This window comes from Helicoverpa zea, chromosome 19, assembly GCF_022581195.2.
Source record: "Helicoverpa zea isolate HzStark_Cry1AcR chromosome 19, ilHelZeax1.1, whole genome shotgun sequence".
Lineage (NCBI taxonomy): Eukaryota > Metazoa > Arthropoda > Insecta > Lepidoptera > Noctuidae > Helicoverpa > Helicoverpa zea.
The window spans coordinates 259,608-279,128 of NC_061470.1; the positions used below are offsets into that span (position 1 = coordinate 259,608).

Sequence of the window (19,521 nt, forward strand, 5' to 3'; positions counted from 1 at the left end):
GGGTCAGATATGCCCAATGACCTTTAAGACATAATTAGTTATTTTCAATCAGATTTCTGAATGATGACTATAAAATGTTGTATATAAATAACTTTAATAAAATAACTTTTACAAGGTACTGGCCTACTATTTTAGTTATATTATAAAATAAAAAATATTAGCTATTTTGACTCTCACGAAATTACCATAACTATGATTGTTCTAAACTGAACGGTTGGCGCGAGACTCACTTTTTATCTATACAGGATTTGTACGGAACCCTCGGTGCGCGAGTCCGACTCGCACTTGGCCGGTTTATTTCATGGTCAAAAACTGTAAAGATTTGGCCAAAAAATTGTTTGAGACAATTTTGGCTGTCTGCGCCTTAAGAAGGAACGTGATGGGTTTAGGGTAGTTAGTAAGAGTGTGACACTCCCTCACGCTGCTAAGCCACAGCTGGACGGCTCATTTGATTTCTCATAAAAGAAGTCTGAAACTACTGAATCTTTTGGAATTATTCTTTGACTGTTGGGAAGCACCACTACACATCCGCGAGTAACATATTTGGCTACAATAATCTGAGTAGTGGAAGTGGTTGCCACGGGACGCGGGTAACTCCGCATAAAACGGGTAAAAGCGAAGCACTACTCTCTGATTTACGAGATCTCAGAAATTATAACATTTAAGCTTTCTCATAGCGTGTTTTTATTTTGCCACATGATCTTTGGAGGATAGATGATACAAAAAAAGTTTTTGTACGCTTTCTAGGTGCTTTATATAAATATGATAGTGCGGCTTCCAGACTATATTCTAGTAGTGTGGAAATAACATGACTGACTGTTCTCAGAGTAGGCAGAAACCAATATGATAATATATTGTGTTGACATGATAGGTACCTACACCAGTAACGCTGATTACATTCGTTAGGTTATGACAACAGTGCGGCTCATTTCGATGCTTTTGGCAGAGTATCGTTGAATGATCGTGGTCGTCGCGAGGAGCGCGCGCGGCCGTGCGCCAGGTGGCGTCCGCACGCTGGACGGGAGCGGGAAGCGAGTAAACACTCATCCGCACCTCACTTATCAGTTATCACCACTCACCGGTCACTGATAAAGTCCCTGATAGCCTATCAGGAACTTGCCTGACAGATACCTAAACGTTTAGTTTCAAAGTTCTGGGATATAAGGAGGAAATTATAAATAAGCAGCCTTTATCTGGCAGAGAGCATTAACTGTCAGATAAGTAACTGACACTTTACCAGTAACCAGGTAAACCGGATCTCAATGAATTGTCGATACAATTAGTAACAGAAAAGAAAGTTGGTGAGAGGTGAACTAGGCAATCACTCCAGTCATCACATGACTGCATCCTGTTTCTGACCGACTTCAAGCCTACACAGGTGACGACTTTTATAAAATGTGATATGATACTGAGCTGAAAATATAGTGTAACGTGGGTCAATTCCGGCAATCAGCTTGTAAGATTTTGTTTCATAAATATTCGCAAATAATCGGCATTTAGCCTGTAGCAGAACATAGCGATAGGTGCGGTATCAGCGAGCGAGCGCTCCGTGTGACACTAGGTATAGCGATAGCAACTAGGTGATAAGGGGCGGCGCGCACGCTAGGCACGGGCACGTGACGGGCGCTGCGGCCGCGAGGGTGAGGAGAGCCGACAGTGAAAGCCATCAGTAGGTACATGGTATGTGTTTATTGGTGCTAGACGGTATCGTTAGGCGGCGCGGGTGCTCACTGCTTGTTGGCGGCCTCGTGCAGCTTCTTCTGCATCTGCTCGGCCTGCTTGATGAAGTCTTCGTAGGCGGCCTTGATCTTAGGAGTAAGCTTCTGGTTGGTTTCTTCTACGTTGCTGCCGACTTCCTTGGCGAGTTTCTGGGTCTCCTGTGCAACAGAACAGCGGAACATGAGCATCGAGCGCACGGTGGTGGGGGCGCGGCGGGCGCGGCGGCGGCGACGGCGCGGTACTCACCTGCACGGTGGTCTGGATGGCGGCCTGCAGCTTGTCGCGCAGGGCTCCGGCCTGGCTCTCCACCTCGGGGTGCGCCTTGCGGAGCTCCTCGGCGGTCTTCTCGATGTTCTGGCGGGTCTGCTCCAACGCGGCCTTAGCCTTGGCGTTCGCGTCACTCATCTGCAACATCGACATTACGTTGAGACTCGTGTGCACTCAATATACGGAGAGGCGTCACGCACTAAACGGAAGCTTGTATACTGACCGCGCCCTGGAGGCTGCTGGAGAAGGCAGACAGCTGTTGCAGCACGGAGTCGGAGCCCTCCTTAAGCGCCTTGTTCACCTCCTGGGTGTTCTTGGAGTTGACGAGCGAGTTGAACTGCTCGCTGATGGTCTTCTGGAACTCAGCGGCGTGCTTCTCGATCTCCGCCAGCGGCGAGGCGGGCGCGTCGCGGCGCACCATGGCGGCATGGCTCTGTGGACAGCAGACAGTCAGACAGGTGCGGGGGTGCGGGCGGGGGCGGGGGGCTGCTACTCACCAGGGCGATGCAAGCGACTAAGACGAATAACTTGGCGGCCATTATGCTGATATTCTATTGAGGAAGACAAAGTTGGGTTCTGACTGAATCTGCAACACAACAGTGAATGTGCCGGGATACGAATTGCCTGGGTTTATATAGTGCGGCGACAGATAACGCACCGGCGATAACGGGGCGCGGGCGGCGCTGGGAGGCGAGCCTACACCCCGCAGGGAAACTTTCCTAGCAGCTCGCTCCCCGCCCCGCGCCCGCCCCCCGCCCGCGGCCGCGGCCCTGCCCTCTGCTCCTAGGCCGTGTTTACAAACACGTAGCCATCCGGGTGCGCGCCGTGACCGTGCAGCGATAGCGACCTGTGCGCGACCTGCATACTCGCCGCCTCCAGCACCACTCGCATGACACGCTCGCTCACGAAACTACGTTAGATGGAACCCCTTGTAGTAGAGATTTCTATTAATTCAACAATGAAGAAATACAAAACCAAAGTGTAGTGTTTGCGGTGCGCTGAGCTGGAGTCTACAGGTAAACACTATCACGTGATGTGTCGGTGCCGACCCATTGTCGCCGCTATGGGTTGAGTCTAGTAATGAATTGATTGTATGCAAATAGTTGCGCACCTTATAGGCTGGCTATAACGGCTGATTTGCCTTGACTTGTATTACTTCCTGGCCAGTCAAGGACCCGCAGTCACATCAATAATGTACTGTAGTTAGAGGACCATCTGTCGACAGTGCACATTTGTTCCTTACTGATTGATTGCGGTGTAAACAGGAATAATAAAAACAAAGTGTTGTTAAAATGAGAAGGCTCGGGGGAGGTATCAGATTAGGCTCTCGTTACGTTACTGCCTTGTAGGCCATTGTTGATCCTTTTTTTTCAAAAAGTAATTTAAAGTAGGATGAACTTCATTACGAAAGAAATAAAAAGGGTAGTAAACGATTAATTCCAATCGGGCAGAACTATTAAGTTCTACGGAAATGAGTCGTATATATATATATATACTAGCTGTTGCCCGCAACTTCGTCTGCGTGGGCAATATAGAATCGTCAAAATACTACTTATCCCGTAGGTGCATTCTTTCACGTGACAGTATAATTAGGATTAGCACTTAGCAGTCGCATAAATTCATTGATCAAGGTTGTGTTGTGTATGTGACCATTTATCTAAACAAAAGAAGTAAAGTTTGTGACGTTGTGAATATCTCTGGATCTAGTCAGCCAATTTGGAAAATTATTACGTATGGTGCGTAAGTAATTCTCACAGGAAACAGCTAAAATCAAGGTACCTATATATGCTTTGAGTCTGACAAAGCTGTCATTTGTACATGTACATGTATCAAAATCCTTTCTTAAGGGTTGCCTACGCCATAGTAGCTTTATGCATGCAAAGTCTCAGTCCGATCGGTTTAAAATTGACAAAGTTTCATACAAACTTTCATCCCCTATTTTATCCCCTTGGGGGTAGAATTGATCAAAATCCTTTCTTAGCGAATGCCTACGTCATAACATCTACCTGCATGCCAAATTTCAACCCGATCCGTCCAGTGGTTTCAGCTGTGCGTTGATAGATCACTATGTCAGTCAGTCAGTCAGTCAGTCAGTCACCTTTGAGTTTTATATATTTAGATATATATATAAGTAAATTTACCCACACTTTTTACAAATGAATTACTTGTCATAGCCATGTATAGTTGTTTGACAGCATCAACAAGTAAAGATTCAATGATTGTTTTGTTGGTAATATTTCCCTGTGCAATGGGAGTCATGCTGCTACGCCTGATATGAAGTGGTTATTTGCCGTTTTCAAAGATACTGGCCTATCGTATAAAAGCAACAAGAATTTAGCCGTATGAGTTGACTCATACATTGATTAATGGGTAATCAGCGACTTATTAGTAAGAAAGTCGCAATACCCACTAGGTAGGTAAATAACAAACAAGCAAAAAGATTAACCAGACTAACGGCCAGTTTCTTCATCAAAAGTTAAAGTTAAAGTAATGTCTAAAGTAAAAGTAACGGTCAAATTCGTTTTTTCAAGGCTAAAGTGACAGCAAAACTAATAGAAAAATTGAATTTGATCGTTACTTTAACTTTAGACATTACTTTGACTTTTACTTTGGCTTTAACTTTTGATGAAGAAACTGGCTGTTAGTCAAACTGAGAGAAACATTCAGGTACCGAGGGTAAAGTACCTGTGTCTCGTCTTATGGTTTTCATTTAGTATTATGTTTAACGGCCAGTTTCTTCATCAAAAGTTAAAGTTAAAGTTATGGCTAAAGTAATGTCTAAAGCAAAAGTAACGGTTAAATTCAATTTTTCTATTAGTTTTACTGTCACTTTAGCCTTGAAAAAACGAATTTGACCGTTACTTTTACTTTAGACATTACTTTAACTTTAACTTTTGATGAAGAAACTGGCCGTAAGTGTTTATATATTATGTTTATATCCTACTAGCTGGTGCCCGCGACTTCGTCTGCGCAGGTTTAGTATTTCGAACAATATGTTTACAAATTGTAGCCTATGTGTTATTCTGATGTATAAGCTATATTATTGTAAAGTTTCATTAAAATCCATTCAGTAGTTTTTGCGTGAAAGAGTAACAAACATCCATACATCCATACATACAAACTTTCGCGTTTATAATATTAGTAGGATGAAGCGTTCCAAATCTTATAGCATTTTGTTTTGCCTTGGTGACCGTACTGACAGGGACTCTACAGTTTCTACTCTGCTCTACTTTTGGACTGTTTTGATGAAATTGCTCGTGATCTTGGTAATGTCATCTTTCCATCTTATCTGCGGCCTATCCAGCGGCATGTTGTAATCGCATGGTCTCCATTCCAAGCGTGTTCAGCACCGGTCTATGTGAGGGGCCCAGGGGCCCGATTCTCCTAAGTTAATAATGTCAAAATCGAATAGAAATCGAATCGCAATATGATCGCAATAGCAGTTTTAACCATATCGGGCATTCTGCTACTAATATAAGACCAATTGTATTCCAACGACGTTCGATTGGTTTGCGATTGGTCTGCTATTTTGGTGATTTTGGTATATACGGTAGTTTGCTCTACAATCATATTGCAATCGTAAATCATTTGCAGACAAAATGATTCATTACTGAATGACAGAAGGATAAAAACGTTTATTTTAAAGAAAAAATAGCGGAATGCCACATACGCTTCAATCGTAATCGAGTCGGGATTGGATCGCAGTCGAACGTGAATCGTATGTTGCTTAAGTAAAATTAGGAGAATCGGGCCCCAGCTCAGAGGCTTGACTTTGTGTTCAGAGCAATTTATTGGTAATTCTATCTCTGAATGTTACCCTAGATTACTTAATAGTTAAGTACAACGCCATCTCATTATCATCATACTATCTCAACCATCTATCTCTGGTGCTCAGCACAACCATTTTTGTGCCTCCTGTGCATTGATATACCTACTTACAACAAACTTTTTGTACCATGTATACCAAAAAAAAAACGCCAAAAGACGATTCTTACTTATGGCTAAATTAAGTGTGGCAAAACGAAAATATTCCAGAAGACGTGATAGAGCTACCACGCAACCGGGATCCTGCTTGCGACTCGCGTCACCATGTCCCTACTGCGCGGAAACTTTACACAACATGCGCGCGTCATACTGCGAGCTGCGACCCGACAGCGCTCCAGCGCATCACTACATTCGCAATGCCAGGTTATCACACTGCATGATCGCCATCCTGCCGTAATATCATTTACAACAATTTGTCTCCGTAACAGCAACAAAAATAATAATTGCACTAGATATGTATATAAGGTAATAAATCTATGAGTTGCTGATCCAAATCAGACTTGGTGTAGGCTGACAGTTGACAGTAGTAAAGGGGTAATGGGTCGCGCGACGCGAATGGCACAATAGGACAATGTCGGCACGGGGGTGCGACCACGCGTATTTACAGAGTGTACATAGCCAAAACGCATCCATAGGAAACTGCTCGCTGATACTTTGTAATGCTGTTTTTTAATTTGTGATTTCAAACTATACACGAATTTTGCGTAGTTTAGACGTGCACATGCACCTTTCCAATTTATACACGGTCAAATTTAACTATACAAAATTAATATTAGGTAAAGCATTAAATAAAAATGGCTTCTGAATCTGAGTTTGTTTATTAAACATGCTAATTAAACAGGCTTCTTTTTAATATCATTATTCGGCCCCAAAATGTATGTTGCCTTCTAAATTACTTATTAAGTCAGCCACAATTAACGAGCATCTAAATAATACTATCTTAGCCACTAGTTATCTTCTAAGTAAACCACTTTAAATACAACTCAGCATGATAGTTATTTTTTAGCATCCAAATTTGTAGCAGGCATTCTAACAGTAAACTTCTAAAATACTATTAAATGACATCGTAAAATATATTTAATTAGCTTCTAATTTTTTAACTCAGTACCTTTAAAATGTAAGCAAGCAACATGCAGCAAGCATCGCTTCTGTCACGGCTCCGGTGCTGCGGGGCTCCGGCGGTCCCATGCGAGCTTATCATCGCAGATGGTTTTCACGCTCACTCCCCAGCTTCGGCTTGCTGGCCGGCACAGCCGGCCAGCCTCAGCCGCGTCGGCGGGCGTTAAAACTACCTGTGCCTCAGCTCGCAGGCCGCCTCGCCCCTCCGCGCCTACGCGGTTTTGAATTGCACTCTAGGGGTAGGGCAGACAAGACTACGTGGAGTCGGTTTTGCAGCGATTCGTTTTCGTCACTAACTTCAATTTTTAATACAATGTTTTTTAATTGAACGAGCACTATTAATATTTAAATTAACATTAAATGCTAGGTCGTGTTTTAATCAAAATGGCGAGCATGCAACTGCTCGCGAATAGATTAAAATCGTAAAGTTTTCGCGCCTATTCCAATGTATACACGATTAGTTTGCATGCGGACTAGCACTGTATATTATGGAACAAAGCAAGTTACTTTGGCCACTACAAAATATATGCGAGTATTTGCGTACTGCTGCTGTACACATCGGAAGACTTTGTATAAAAAGTGAATTCCAATGTATTCGCGACTAGTTTCACACGCTTGCGTACTAGCTATAGACATAAAAGTAGCGGTCGAATAACAAAAAATCCTGGAAAGCTGAATTTTGGTGGAGAGCTGGGGTTTATCTCTATAAATAAAATATTAAAAGTCCCCATCGATCCCATGTGTGCGTCAAAAGTTATTCGAGATTAAATGTCAAAATTTTAGGTTTTTTGTTTTTGTTTCGAAAACGGTAAGTTTTATCAAAAGAAAACATCAAACCAAAGTTGTAGATTTTAAAATTTTCTACAAAAATGGCATTGACAGTTTTCTCCTAAATGTTACCATTCCTGAGATATCGCGATTCAAAGTGGCGCATTCACACATGGCGTGGTGGGTCCGTCCGCTAGCCCTGCAATGTCAAGCCTGAGCTACTTCAACACCTCGGTACACAGAATCGCCTATTGAAACCTTTACAATTATAATCAACTCATACCTACTACATATTTATAATATATAAGATCCACGACTTTTATTAGGTAGGTATGATAAATACAAATCGCAATTCGGACATGACTGATGCAATAACTACATAATAATTGTATTTATTACTTTCAGTTAGTAGCGGTGTGAGGTACGTGGACCTGGGTACTGGGACGGTCAAGTACCAGGAGGGTCAGGTGCCGGGAGAGTCAGGTGTCGGGAGAGTCAGGTGTCGGGAGAGTCAGGTGTCGGGAGAGTCAGGTGTCGGGAGAGTCAGGTGTCGGGAGAGTCAGGTGTCGGGAGAGTCAGGTGTCGGGAGAGTCAGGTGTCGGGAGAGTCAGGTGTCGGGAGAGTCAGGTGTCGGGTGAGTCAGGTGTCGGGAGAGTCAGGTGTCGGGAGAGTCAGGTGTCGGGAGAGTCAGGTGTCGGGAGAGTCAGGTGTCGGTAGAGTCAGGTGTCGGGAGAGTCAGGTGTCGGGTGAGTCAGGTGTCGGGAGAGTCAGGTGTCGGGAGAGTCAGGTGTCGGGAGAGTCAGGTGTCGGGAGGGTCAGGGGCTGAGAGAGTCAGGTGTCGGGAGGGTCAGGGGCTGGGAGAGTCAGGTGTCGGGAGGGTCAGGGGCTGGGAGAGTCAGGTGTCGGGAGGGTCAGGGTCTGGGAGAGTCAGGTGTCGTTAGGGTCAGGGGCTGGGAGAGTCAGGTGCCGGTTGGGTCAGATGGCCGGAGGTGTCGCGTGGAGACACTTGTCACATCTGGCAGATAGCGGCGGACATTGCCCGCGCCGTTGATAAACGCGCCGCGAAACTTCAGGGTTGTGGTGGAACTTTCCGGAACGCAATCAATCCGTTACAAGTGGCTAATAAATGAGTGCATAGCGTGTCTCGTGCGAGTGGTGCAGCGCATGAGCTGGGACAGCTCGCGGTCGCATGGTACGGCTCAGCCAGGCGGCGCGGCCATGGGGGCGCGTGACCGCACGGCACACGTTGCGCGTATCATCTAATTAGTCTAACGATGCAATCACTAATTAATGATCAGTAAAGAGTAAACATTAGCGCATCCCCTGAGAGGTCGGCGCGCCACGACGGCGCGGCGTGCTCGTGCGGGCGCGGTGCGGGCGCAAGGCGGGAGCGTTGCGAGCGCGGGGCGGGAGCGGCTACGCACGTGTGTCGCGGTCGCGGGTTCGCTGCGGACTCGCCGACGGTGGCGCACCTGCCCACATTAAGCTCGATCTTGTCATTGTGCTCTTTAAATGTACGTTAATCATACATTCAGAGCACAGACAGATGCTCAGGGCTGCCACGCTCCTGAAAAGCTTTATTAGAAAAGTTTATACATATTTAGGTGTTGGGAGTTTTGTTGAAAAGTTTAAGTATCGAGATTTTTATTAAAAACTAGCTGACCCCGCGAACTTCATATCGTTTAAACCTTCCCTGGACCTCTAGAAACATTTTAAAACCAAAATAAGCCAAATCGGTCCAGCCATTCCGGAGTTTTAGTGAGACTAACGAACAGCAATTGATTTTTATATATAAGATATTGTTTGCTAATGAAACTGTAATGGCGTTGGGCAAGTGACATTCTGCACTATTGGTTGGCACAATCTTGGCATTTCCTACTTTTTAGGGGCGCCTCAGGCCAGAGCGCGGCGGTGGCGTGTCCCTATACTACATGTGATGTGGGGCGGTGTAACAGACATTAGCATGATACTCTGTTGCTGGCGGGTGGCGCAGCCCTGGCGTCGCGTGTCAGCGCGCTGAAGGTCCGCCGTGGGATGAGCTCGGACTGCGGACCGGCGCAGGTGCCGCGGTTGCCGAGCGGAGCGGGCGACGTCACCGGCCTTGACATCCGCGCCACCTCATCTGTGCGTTATCGCGCTACTTATCACTACTGATGAAATGCGTGCGCCTCGCGATGTTACCCACTCCGTTACGAACCTTCAGCATCACGTTTACTGAGTTTTGTTAGAATTCCTAAGTAGGTGCCTAGATGTGCTTGCTCGAAAAAATATATTGTGAGTTCGCTAGCATTTCTGAAGAGGTTTGAAACTGTCGGTTTGCAAGGTCGACAGTAGCTATTGTCTGGTTAACATACATACGTGCACAGGCTAGTAATGATAGGTTTTATTATTTCATACATAGTTGTATGCAGTGCACGCTACACTCATCGTGCGCCGCGGCTACGCCCGGCACTGGCACACGCTGGCTTGGTACGCTGGCTGCACGCTGGCGGCACGCTGGCTGCACGCTGGCGGGACGCTGGCGGCACGCTGGCTGCACGCTGGCGGCACGCTGGCGGCACGCTGGTATGGCTTCGTTCTCTTTAGGCGCTGCCAAGTATTCCAAGTTCTAAGAAGCGGATGTTTACATAGTTCTGTTGTGGCAGTAATGATGTTCCCCTTAATGTTGTTTGTTAAGATGCGATATTTATTGTAATAATGAGGCCACTTGGTGAATTCCAAGAAGATTAAAATGTATGAGTCAAAACTATTATCAGTGAAACACAAATAACGATACCTACTACACTAACTGCTAATCTTGTTCGAAAACAAGGAATGTCATCTTACTAATGAATCTGTTTAACGAGCGACTAATTAGCTCTCCGGCTGCTGCTATGTGCACATGATGTATCGCTATACATACATATATACTTGAAATACGTAGCAAAGCTTTTAACGTTCTTCTGCCTCGTATCAAGTCACTGGCTGCGTAGCCTTTTCTCAAGGCTAGCCAGATGATGTGAATTTAATCACCTTACAAGCCCTAGGAGTCTAGGACCAGGGTTTTCTCAAATCCATCTGAAAGCCTCTGGCTTGGAATCGTTACAACTGCTTCTGAGTAGCATTTGATGATGTCGGCTTTGGGGAAGTTTTAATACCCATAAAGCGATCGGGCCAAAACTTGTGTCAAATGTTATAATAAAATACCAGACAACATTCTGGAACTGAATGACATGCGGTTTAAAACTCATATAAAAGCCACACTTTACATTCAAGATAAAAATGCTTGGAAACATACTGGACAATATCTTATTAATTAACAAATTAAAATTACCTACACCAGCAAGTAAAATTGTATTCATCTTTTGATTATTTGTTTGTAACTTTGTACCAAAATATAAACCAATTTGTAAATGTGAACACCATGTAGCATTTTAATTGTCATTTTATCCTCATTTGTCTTTGCGATTCTACATGATCTTCGCATGCTGTTACTGTATGTATCAATACATACAAACTGTAATAAGTACCATATTATTTTTAAAAAGAGTAACCATGGAGTTTCTTGCCCGTTCTTCTCCATAGGAAGCTACTTTTGGAATGGGCAACTAGAATCAAACTTAGTTATAATTTTGACGTTCATAAGTGCTTGTAAAGGCCTAAATGAAATAAATGATTTGACATTGACTTATATTTAACCGATGAGTATCGAATCACGCGCAGTCAAGTGAAGCAAGTACCTGTCGCCAGACGTGCGACAGTAAGACGGAGGTGCGCGTGGTGGCGCACTCGGCCGCGCTACCTGCTCGTCATGATGGTGGCGCACTCGGCCGCGCTACCTGCTCGTCTTTGTCTGGTGCACGTGCTTACACCGCGGAGGCTCAGCCTATTGTACTTGCACACAAAGCGGACGGTCGAGGTGCGCGCTCACCAGCTATTCACTAAAAGTTCCTTTCGGTGCGACCTGCACAGGTACCGCCGCACGTGTTCCTCGAAATGCCGTGCTGCAGTGAGCGCGGCGCGGGGCGGGGGCCGCGAGTTGCCGGAACTCAGCAGCTATACCTACTAATTGAAGCTATGTCAGGCTCCTTACAATTGATAAACATTTTACGACAGTTGTTGACCCAAAACTACAGTTGTTGAATATTACGAATTGATAAGGCAATATAACAATGTATTTTTACAAGCTTTTATTTAACTTGCAATGTATGTATGTAACTATGTGTGTTCGGGTGGAATTTTACAACTCAATTTTAAGGCACTTGCCCTCAACCGATTGAGCTGCAATTTTGCACACATGTTTAGTTTGGATGACAATGCATGTTAAGCTATGTGACGTCATCCTAAATCCAACATGGCTAAATTTACAAGATGGCGGACTAGTTATTTTTAAGGTACCTAAGTATACAATATGGGTATCAAATGAAAGGGATTGACAAGTAGAACACATTGCACTTTACGAAATAAAAATCCAAGATGGCTGCCACTACAAAATGGTGAATAACCTATTTTTTTCAATCCCATCCATATGGGTATCCAATGACAGGGCTTGACAAGTAGAATAAAGTGCACTTTACCAAATCAAAATCTAAGATAACCGCCCCTATAGTCTGTTTTTTAATCTCGTAGACTAAATTGACACTTGCAAAATGTCAAACTTTCTAATAATTTTGCTAGCTCTGTGGTGCAGTGTTGTACTTACGATACCGGTTCGTTGAATCGTAACTTTTTATCTATAATAGACGAATTTAATATTCATTCAAAGTTTTATATTTAAAATACACGTACGTACACATGGCTGTACGACGTGCTACAAACTGCCAGGGATATCTGACCACGCAAAGCCATGCGTAATCATCAAGAATAAGCCCATTATTTCAGGATGACTTATTGTAAAAAGTTACGATTCAACGTACCGGTATCATAAGTACAACACTGCACCACAGAGCTAGCAAAATTATTTGGAAGTTTGACATTTTGCAAGTGTCAATTTAGTCTACGAGATTAAAAAACAGACTATACAGAATTTGGACTTAGGAACTTACCAGGTGAAAAATAAAAAGTATAAAATAAATTGAGGTAAAAAAATCTTTAAAAACAAGCTTTTATTTAAATCTGCTAAAAAGAAAAAAATAAACTTTTATGTAACTTTACTGTCAACTTAAAACGATATTTCAAATTTAACATATTTGACACAATTTATATGTTTTAAAAGCTTGTAAATCATCAGGTTTATCAGTCCAATTAGGTGTGCCACAGGGCTCAATATTAGGTCCGTTCTTATTCCTGGTATATATTAATGATCTACCATACCATCTGAAGAATATCTGTGACGTTGTACTGTTTGCAGATGACACTTCACTTATTTTTAAAGTCGACAGAAATAGGGATCAATTTAACGACGTAAACAGTGCACTTTCGTTGGTTACACACTGGTTTAGTACTAATAACTTGGTCTTAAATGCGAAGAAAACAAAATGCCTTAAATTTACTCTACCGAACGTGAAAAACCTAGGCCCGAATATTATATTAAGTAACGAGGTTCTAGAAACTGTCAAATCCACAGTATTTCTTGGTATATCAGTCGATAGCAGACTTCAGTGGGGCTCGCATATAGCTAGCCTCGCGGGAAGGCTTAGCTCAGCTGCGTACGCCGTCAGAAAAGTAAGACAATTCACTGACGTAGAAACAGCTCGAGTAGTCTATTTTAGCTACTTTCACAGCGTTATGTCCTACGGTATTCTTCTGTGGGGCAAAGCTGCTGATATTCAAAACATATTTGTATTACAAAAACGAGCTGTTCGTGCGATATACCGGTTAGGTAGTAGACATTCGCTAAGAGAGCTCTTTAAAGAAATAGGCATTCTTACTGTGGCATCACAATTTATCTTTGCCAATATACTTTACATTAGGCAAAATATTCATTTGTACACCAAAAAAAGCGATGTTCACAGTATTAACACTAGAAACAAGCACAAACTGTGTGTACCCACTCACAGACTTCATAAGGTTCATGGATCATTTTTGGGGCTCAGCTCGGTATCCGCTTTTATAATAAACTACCTCTAACTTTACTACAATTACCGTTTAATGCATTTAAATTACAAATAAAGTCAATTCTTTCAAAGAAGGCTTATTATAGCATTAATGATTATTTAAATGATAGGAATAGTTGGTCGCTAAGTTGAACGCGAGGCAGCTCATTATTGTTATCACTATAACTAAATTATTAACTTATTATTATTGTTTACATTGATTGAAATTACTTCGGACATTAATTCTGAATTATAATTGAGTTTATTTTTATTTACTTTGGGAAGTTTTGTTAAACTTTGCTTAGCATTGTTTCTTTATGGCTTGCTAGTGACTGCAGCACCCTTAGACTCTAAGGGAGCATGACGTGCTTGCTGCTATTCAACAAAAGTAGAACATGTAAGAAGTGCTGCAGTCACTAGCAAGCCATAAAGAAACAATGCTAAGCAAAGTTTTTAGACGGTATGGCCAGCGGTAGTGATGGGGGTCGGGTTGTCCCCTTCCCTCAAAAATGTGCGAAGGGGGCGATGGCTGATCCTCGCTTTATACTCGTGAACGGGTGCTGCTGGCGGTACCAGGTCGTGTTGATGGCTATTGACACTATAAATTTTAGTATGATTTTCTATTAGCTTTTTTTTTTTTGAAGAAAATAATAATACTGTAGTCCTAGCAGGTACACCTTGTTTGTGTTGTACAGCTACAACATAAACATCGGCGCATGTGGGTGGGCACGCCGATTCTATGCTTATATTAAAAATACATTTTTATTTTATGAACAGGAGGCTTTAGATACACTTAATGGACTATAAGTAATGCTTGAGTACTTAGTCTTTATAGGCGTAAATCTGTGTGCTAGCTTACTTGTGTTCAGTTTGTTTTTTTTTTCTCTTTCTGAATTTTATATAATAGTTATCATGTGATAATGATATTTTTATGACTTATTCACTTGTTTTGTATACATTCTGGTTCTTCAAACCTTACAGACAGACATGTGTTGCTGGGGAGTTTGTTGCGCCACTTCTTCTTCCCAGCAAAAACACATAGGAAGTGGTGAAGGGCGGGCGTTTTGGGGGCTGTCTTTTGTTTTTGACGTTCGAAAAGTGCTGATTTATCAGCCTAATTTGAATAAACGATTTTGAGTTTGAGTTTGAGTTTGAGTTTGTCGCGATTTTACTAAGGAAGTAAATACAAGTAAGTACTTAAATCTCGCGTCAAGCTTTTAAAACATTGTGTCAAATATGTTTTTGAAATGTCGTTATAAGTTGACAGTAAAGGTACACTAAAAGTTTATTTTTTTCTTTTTAGCGCATTTAAATAAAAGATTTTTTTACCTCAATTTATTTTGCAAACTTAAAACCGCTTAAAACAGAAGTTGAGTCGTGACTCCTGCAGTCGATGAGCTGTAAACTTTCACTAGATAGGTAAAAACTTGCAAGAGGTAGGTAACAACTTACAATAGACAGGTCATGCATCCTTAAAGCCTACAACAAAATAAAGGCAATTTAGAATTGACCTGACAACGGAGACGATATCAGTACAGTCGACGGGTCTCATGTTTGGGCTTACGTTACACGTAGGTAGATACTTAAGTATTGACCAGAACATGATTCGATAATGGAGGCGAAATACAGCTTATAGAACTTCGCTGGCTGTAGCGTATTACACTTACTAGAGTGTGTCGGTGACTCTTTCTGTGTTCATCGTTTGCTCAACGACGACTGGACTAACTTTCCAAAAATTTTTTTTGTTTGATAGTGTAACTTCTCAAAACTTCTAATGTCCAGGATCTGATGATGGAAACCTTGAGAAACGGAGGGCCAATTTCGGAAGCTGTAGGCATGATAGAGGCATAACACTCGGTTGTATGTCTGATAACATTATAAAACAGAGAACGCCTAAGGCGGTAAATCCGGCATTGAACATAATGTGCAAGAATAATTGAATAAATAAATCAACAGTAAAGGTTTAAAGCTGACCTGATGATGGAGACGAGAGAGATTCGAGGTAACGGTATATTTTATACATATATGTACCTCGGTTTTGGGCTTATTATATTTGACTGAGTGAGACCTCTCCACTATCTGGCAGTGCGTGGGCGCCTGGCCGCCGCGCGCCGCATCGCCACGCGGCGCGCCTCGCTCTCACAACACAAACACAACAGTAGGAGCCGCCGCAGCCGACCACTGCTGCCACGGAGTCTCTCTGTTCACACCTGCCTACTAACTGTTCCATGTTAACCCCTTGGTATGTTTGTGTGTGTTGCAACTGGAGGCGCGGCCAGTGCCCCAGCCAAGTGTTGAGCAAAGCAGGCACTGCCGTACTTTCTTGTTGCACCATTATCTATATCCATGCAATAGTCAGAGGAATCCACGAGGGTTAGAGGGTCTGGTTCTTAATCATGGAGACGGAATGATAGACGGATATAGGTATTGTATTGTATAACCTGTACCGAGAAAAATCAATGACATCTGATAAATCTTTTCATGATCATGTACGGAACTACTCTAAGGTATTCAAAAGTGTATGTATTCTTGCAAAGTCTAAATCAATTAGTGACAGAATAACTAAATCGGATAATAAAATAAAAACCGTTTGGAAAATAATAAATGCGGAAACGGGTCAAATTAAAGTCCGGGATACCGAACTATCGTTAACGATTAATGATGCAACTGTGTCGGATAATGTGCAGGTTGCTAACGCGTTTGATAATTTTTTCTCTAATGTACCAGTAGAGGTTACTAAATCACTTAACTCGTCCTCTACACTTGCAGAGTCATTACTAAAACAAAATTTTACTAAAGAAGTACCGGATTTCGGATTCCATTACATAACTTTTAATACAGTAAAAAAAGCTTTTAAAAACCTTAATTTAAAAAAAACGGAAGACTTATGGGGCATCTCTGTTAAAGCCCTGAGCTCCGTGATTGACAATATTGCACCAATACTCAGTCAAATCTTTAACTCATGTATAGATGAAGGCACCTTTCCTGATTTGATGAAACACAGTAAGGTCATTCCAATATTTAAGTCAGGTTGTAAGAAAAATCCGTCAAACTACAGACCCATTTCTATTCTCCCGGCTCTAAGTAAAATATTCGAAAGGATCATGCTTGATCAGATGTTAAACCATTTCAACTTAAACGATATACTGCACGACCGTCAATTCGGCTTTACAAAGGGTAAGTCCACTACCGACGCAAGTGCGCGGTTAGTCACTCAGATTTTGGAAGCCTGGGAGAGTTCGCAGGATGCCGTCGGTATATTCTGTGATCTCTCCAAGGCGTTTGATTGTGTGGACCACGATACACTCATTTCTAAGCTGAGACACTACGGCATTCGTGGAAAATCTCTTGAACTTGTCCGGTCTTATTTATCCAACAGACAGCAAAAAGTGGATGTCTGCGGCTCAACATCTTCGGGGACAGTTGTAAAAATGGGCGTGCCTCAAGGCTCTATACTGGGTCCATTTCTGTTCCTAGCTTATATAAATGACCTTCCATTTGTGTTGTCTGATATTTCGGATGTTATTTTGTTTGCGGATGACACTTCCCTTGTCTTTAAAGTTAAGCGTAAGAACCCCAATGTTAGTCACATTAACGAAAGCCTAGAAATTCTCTCCAAATGGTTCGCAGCCAACAATTTATTATTAAATGCTTCCAAGACTAAATGTCTTAAGTTCTGTTTGCCTAACGTCACTGCGGTTGAAACAAATATAATGCTCGATAAGAGCAAATTAGAGTTAATTAACAGTACAGTATTTCTGGGCATTACCATTGACAGTAAATTGCAATGGGGTCCCCATATATCCTCCCTATCAGGGCGACTTGGTTCTGCTGCTTTTGCAGTCAGAAAAATCAGACAACTGACCGATGTAGCTACGGCCAGGCTTGTATACTTCGCCTATTTCCATTGCGTGATGTCATATGGCATTTTGCTATGGGGGGCAGCGGCTGATGTCCAATCAATTTTTGTTTTGCAAAAAAGGGCGATCCGAGCGATCTATGGCATGGGCTCTCGCGAATCTCTTAGAGAATTCTTTAAGGAAATTAATATACTTACTTTACCTTCCTTGTATATTTTTGAAAATATTATGTTTGTTCGCAGAAACATCCATAAATTCACAGTTAAAAGTGACATTCACCAGATAAATACACGTAACAAACATAAATTAGTGGTTCCCAAGTTTAGGCTAACAAAAACAAATAAGTCGTTCTTAGGGAATTGTGTGCGTTTTTATAACAAGCTACCTAAGTGTATCCTTGATCTCACTGATAAAAAGTTTAAGAATGTAGTTAAAAACATTTTGATTAAAAAGGCGTATTATAAAATTCAGGATTACATTAATGACAGTGATGCCTGGCGTTAAATTAATATTGTTTTTTCTTTTTCTCTGCACATGTGGCTTCCCCGGCGACCGGGACACGGGAGTGCCTCCGCCCAGACCAGCCAAGCCCAAGCCAGCAAGACCCCAAATTGCATTATATAATAACTTGGTTACCCAATATATTTTTACTTTGAATTGTATAAATTATTTTTCCAGTAACGATTGCACTAAAATTATTTTGTATAATTTATTAATACATTTTTAGCTTAATTTGGATTGTATAACATTCTCAGGACTAGATAGAAAACTGTATGTTTGTAATTATTTTTATTTTCTTTTAAAAAGAGTGTCCATGGAGTTTCTTGCCGGTTCTTCTCCATGAGACCAACTCTTTGGAACCATGCCCCTAACTTTGACATTTCGAAAGAGCTTTCATAGGCCTATTTGAAATAAAAAATTTTGAGTTTGAGTTTGAGTTTGAGTTTGAGTATTGTATTTCTTTTCACATATTTTGGACAAATATTGTTTCGCAAACTTCAAACATTTAGCGACCGATGTTAGTTTGGGCTCATAAATCAGTATGAAGATGAATGTCAATGAATGAGTGAATGGGTATCAGACCTACTAACACCATTGATTGAATTCACGATTTTCTATAATATATCCAAGCACCCACCACCGGACCAACAGTCGGCCGGCTGTTTAGTGTGCAGTATGCGCGTATAGTTACCGGCACGGATATTGGGCTCTCGGCGGAAGAGTGGGGATCGCTTTGCGCACTGTACACATAAGGCAATAAACCAATAAATCGCTTCTGCGCAGGTGAAGGTCATAGCCCAATATCCGTGCCGATAACTGTAAGGTACCTAAATGTTGCAATAAAATTTTATCCTTCTACTTCTGCTTTCTCTTTTACTTCTTCCCAGCAAAAACACATAGGAAGTGGTGAGGGGCAGGAGTTTTGGGGGCTGTCTTTTGTTGTTGACGTTAAAAGTGCTGATTTATCAGCCTAATTTGAATAAACGTTTTTGAGTTTATTATAATTTTATTTTATTAATTTGCCTCATTATCGAGGCGCTTTACTGACACCTAGTAACATATTGCTAGAGTTGTTCGTTGAATGCATGGACCCGTACCGGACTCAGTACCCAGGCGGCCTCACAGCTCTCTATTTATCTTAGCCAACGGCTGCTCCTGATTCCCGCGGAAACAACTTGCCTCATCAGGACATAAAGAGTATCTGTATACCCATCCAAACCGGTACTTACGTTCGTTTTATCGTGAAAGACACACACAGACAAACAGACATAGTTACTTCCACATGTGTACTTGCTACAAGCGCATTTTATAAAAGAGGTGGTGGATGAAGCGTCATATCGAAGATGCAACATCAGTTACGTACACGTGCAGCGCTCCTGCGTGTACATGTGTTATCTCATGCAAGCGGCTGCCACGAAACGGAAGCTTCCATCAGATAAAACATCTCT

At 42.3% G+C, this 19,521-nt stretch overlaps 1 protein-coding gene across 1 annotated transcript; it reads right to left on the minus strand.

Moving 5' to 3' along the window:
* Window positions 1-1,670: 1,670 nt before the first annotated feature.
* On the minus strand, window positions 1,671-9,141 carry LOC124639699 (apolipophorin-3-like). The gene is made up of 5 exons (XM_047177150.1): window positions 9,123-9,141; window positions 2,484-2,572; window positions 2,210-2,419; window positions 1,966-2,124; window positions 1,671-1,877 (listed from the first exon to the last, which is right to left on the minus strand). Exons 2-5 carry the CDS (start codon window positions 2,523-2,525, stop codon window positions 1,728-1,730), a joined length of 561 nt encoding a protein of 186 aa, XP_047033106.1. The 5' UTR covers window positions 2,526-2,572; window positions 9,123-9,141; the 3' UTR covers window positions 1,671-1,727.
* Between the last annotated feature and the right edge of the window lie 10,380 nt (window positions 9,142-19,521).